The 3,641-nt window shown below is 32.4% G+C and overlaps 1 protein-coding gene across 1 annotated transcript in view; it reads right to left on the bottom strand.

Annotated features, from left to right (window-relative positions):
* Positions 1–1,602: 1,602 nt before the first annotated feature.
* The window catches only part of LOC107702011 (uncharacterized), an 8,094-nt gene continuing 6,055 nt past the window's right edge, over positions 1,603–3,641 (bottom strand). Inside the window, 2 exon segments of the mRNA XM_074187062.1 lie at positions 1,603–1,711; positions 3,298–3,397. Of these exon segments, the coding sequence (XP_074043163.1) occupies positions 1,620–1,711; positions 3,298–3,397 (192 nt within the window). The 3' untranslated portion in view covers positions 1,603–1,619.

The raw sequence follows: 3,641 nt of genomic DNA on the forward strand, positions 1-3,641 counted from the left end.
ATATATATATATACACACACACACACACACACACGTGAATATATATATATATATATATATATATATAGTTTTTTTTAATGCAAAAAAAAACGAATTATTTTTTGGATACATTTAAAATTATATACATATATATATATGCAAATAAATTGGCTTTTTTGCATAAATTAATTTAGATTTTAATGGTCATAAAAATTGACTTGATTTTCTGTTGGTTTTGGGGTGAAATATGACCTGGGCATGTTTGGATGTGTGTAAATCTCACAGAAAGTGTCTGTCAGGACGGAATCGTTTCAGATCATCAGCTCTGTACAGTAACGAGAGCCTGACGACAGACAGCAGGAAGTGATGCGTTTCTCCAGGAGGAAGAGGCTTGATGTGAATGTCGTGCGTCTCGTGTGTCGTCTGTGTTTCAAACCTGAGAAACAGAGAAGCTGATGTGAGAACAGCAGTCATCATATTGTCACGAAACTTCACATGCATCACCTCTTCAGTTCATCTGCTCACTATTTATTTCCTGGATTATCGTTGCTTTGCTCTGGTTGGGTTCAGGACCTCGTGATTCTGGACTTCAGACGTCATGAACACAAGCTTTGTTTGTAAACATCACAGATTGTATTTAGATTATTTAAATGAGAAGAATATGTACGCATTATACAACTGAAAATATACATATGTTTTAAAAGGATGTTTGTTGTCTTGTTTTTCTATTTAAAAAAGTCTATTAAAAAGAAAATATTTCTACATGAAAATTCGTGCAGCAGGTCTTCAACATACAGGTTTCTGTCCAGTAGCCCATTTTCAACATTTTTTAAATAATACCAAAAAACCCTAAGATTATTTAAATAATCAGTGTTCACAAACAAATGTCATTTTTTTATTTCTGGAAAAAAAAAACTCATTAAATTCCCTTACTGTTTTATTACAAGTTTTATTTGAGATGCCAAAGTGACACTAATTAAAAAAAACAAAACAATTCTGACTTTTATTTTGAAATTCTTAGTTCACATCTTGCAAATGTTTTTACAGCCATTAAAAAATAAAAAGGTCATTTTTTTATCCGACAGTTTGAACTTTTTTCCCCCTCAGTTATTACTTTTTCTTGCAATTCGGAGAGAAAAAAATTACATGTATAAAATATTGCATTTTTTTTTCCCTCATAATTGACAGAAAACTCAAAATTATGCATGATAGTTTCAATTTTTTTATCCTGTGGTGGAAATAAGCTTATGTAGTTAGTAGTTCCCAAGTTCAAATTATAATTTTGTATTCATATTAATAGTTCTGTTGCTCTTACCTGTACGTATCATATCAACTGCCAATGATTCATGTATGATGAACCCAGAATTAACCTCTGACATGCTCTTTTTTTGAAAATATGATTTTGTATTATCGATTGAAATTGATGTTAAAAAATCAAGTTTTTTCCATTTTTGTGTAAATGACAAAATACAACAATTATCACAATTTATTCAAGTGTGCAAAGACAAAACCAGCAAGAAAAGCGGTGCTGAAGCTGTGAGATGTCAAGAAAAAATATAAATAAAACTAGATTAAATAATTAGCAAAATGTTTAAAGACAATAATATAAAAAGTGCAGAGAAACATCTGAAGAGAGTTCATCACGTATACGCCGTCATCTTTGAAACTCGACAGATCTTTGGCACTAGGTTCCATGTCTCCTCATTGGACGGAGAAAACGTCTTCCTGTCAGCTGATGAAACATTACAGCCAATCAGCTTTGAGATCAGCCTGACGTGTTAAATACACTGGGAGTGTGACGTACTGATGACTAGTGATGGACGCTTTTGAAGCTTTGAAACTTTTGTGAATCATTTGCTTCGAAACAGGTATGATATGAGTGTTTTCTGCAGATTCACTCACATGAGATTCTTGCGTTCTAAAGCTTCTCTGGTGGCAGCAGAGAGGGATCCCTTCTCTTTATTATCCTGAAACACAGACCAAACTCATGAATGATGCTTCAGAATCCTCTCATCCAACCTGACCCACATCTCACATCCATCGGCAATACACTGGCATATTAGAACCTGTCATCTACATCATTTACACAGCACCAAAATAATAGTTCTAATTCCCCAAAACCAATTACCAAAGAAAATAAAAAATCCTAATCAAAAAATACAAATATCTAAACATATGCCTCCAACAAAAAAAAAAAAAAGATTTAATCACAATAAATAAAATATCTGATCGAAAAAATATTTTTAAAAATCTATGACTATTACCGGTACTATGAAAAAAAAATCACTAAAAATATCTAACCACCCCACAAACAATAGTACAAAAAAAAAAACTAACCAGGGGAGGGAGGATTAAAAAAATAAAAATCATAAAAATGAATGAAAATATCTAACCTTCCCCCAAAAAAAAAATAAATATTTGATCCCCCTAAAAATAAAAAATAAAAATCACCAAAGGAAATATTTAAATTATTTAATACCTCCATTATCTAATCACCCCAAATAAATTAATAATTAAAAAACCTAATCACTCCAAAAAATAATAAAAAAACTTAACCACCCCCCCCCCACCAACCAAAATGAAAAAAAAAATGTGACCCTGGAGCACAAAACCAGTCATAAGTGTCAATATTGTGAGATTTAGATTGGACAATATTTGGCTGAGATACAACTATTTGAAAATCTGGAATCTGAGGGTGCAAAAAAATCTAAATATTGAGAAAATCATCTTTAAAGTTGTCCAAATGAAGTTCTTAGCAATGCATATTACTAATCAAACATTAAGTTTTGATATATTTACGGTAGGAAATTTACTAAATATCTTCATGGAACATGATCTTTACTTAATATCCTAATGATTTTTGGCATAAATTAAAGAAAAATGTATAATTTTGACCCATACAATGTATTGTTGGCTATTGCTACAAATACACCCCAGCGACTTAACACTGCTTTTGTGCTCCAGGAACACAGATATATGAAAGCATGGAGGACAGCAGTGTGTTTATATACTATTATTACAGCTTTTGTTAATATTTTGAATTAGATTTTATTTTTATTTTTTCTCTTTTCATTTTAATTTTAGTTGGGGTTTTAGTATTTTTTTTTGTTGTTGTTGTCATTTTTGTTTTTAAATACATCTATATAGCCCGTATTTATTTTATTTCAGTTTTAGTTTTAGCTGTTTTAGTACAGAAACTTAAGCTGAATGAAAATGAGAAATGTTGCTTTTGCAACTAGATGGAATAAAATATTTTTATGATGTTTTTTATTCCAGTAAAGGTTTATTTTTGTTCCAGTGTTGTTATAGTTTAAGAGCTCACTGTGATGGTCCTGATGAGGCGCGACACGCGTTCAGTGCTCAAGAGACAACGGGTCAGAAAACCCCTCACCACAGCAGCAGCCAGCAGAGAGAAATATAATCAATACTCATGAGACACACTGCCTTCATATCTCTGTGTGTGAGTGTGTGTGTGCGTCTGGAAGGATCAAATTAATAGGAAGAAATTAAATTGTGTGAGAGTGTGCGTGTGAGAGTGTGTGTGTGAGAGTGTGAGTGTGAGAGAGTGTGTATGTGTGAGTGTGTGTGTGTGTGAGAGTGTGAGTGTGAGAGAGTGTGTGTGTGTGTGTGAGAGAGTGTGAGTGTGTGTGTGTGTGTGTGTG

This window comes from Sinocyclocheilus anshuiensis, unplaced genomic scaffold (genome assembly GCF_001515605.1).
Source record: "Sinocyclocheilus anshuiensis isolate Anshui unplaced genomic scaffold, SAMN03320099.WGS_v1.1 scaffold250, whole genome shotgun sequence".
NCBI lineage: Eukaryota > Metazoa > Chordata > Actinopteri > Cypriniformes > Cyprinidae > Sinocyclocheilus > Sinocyclocheilus anshuiensis.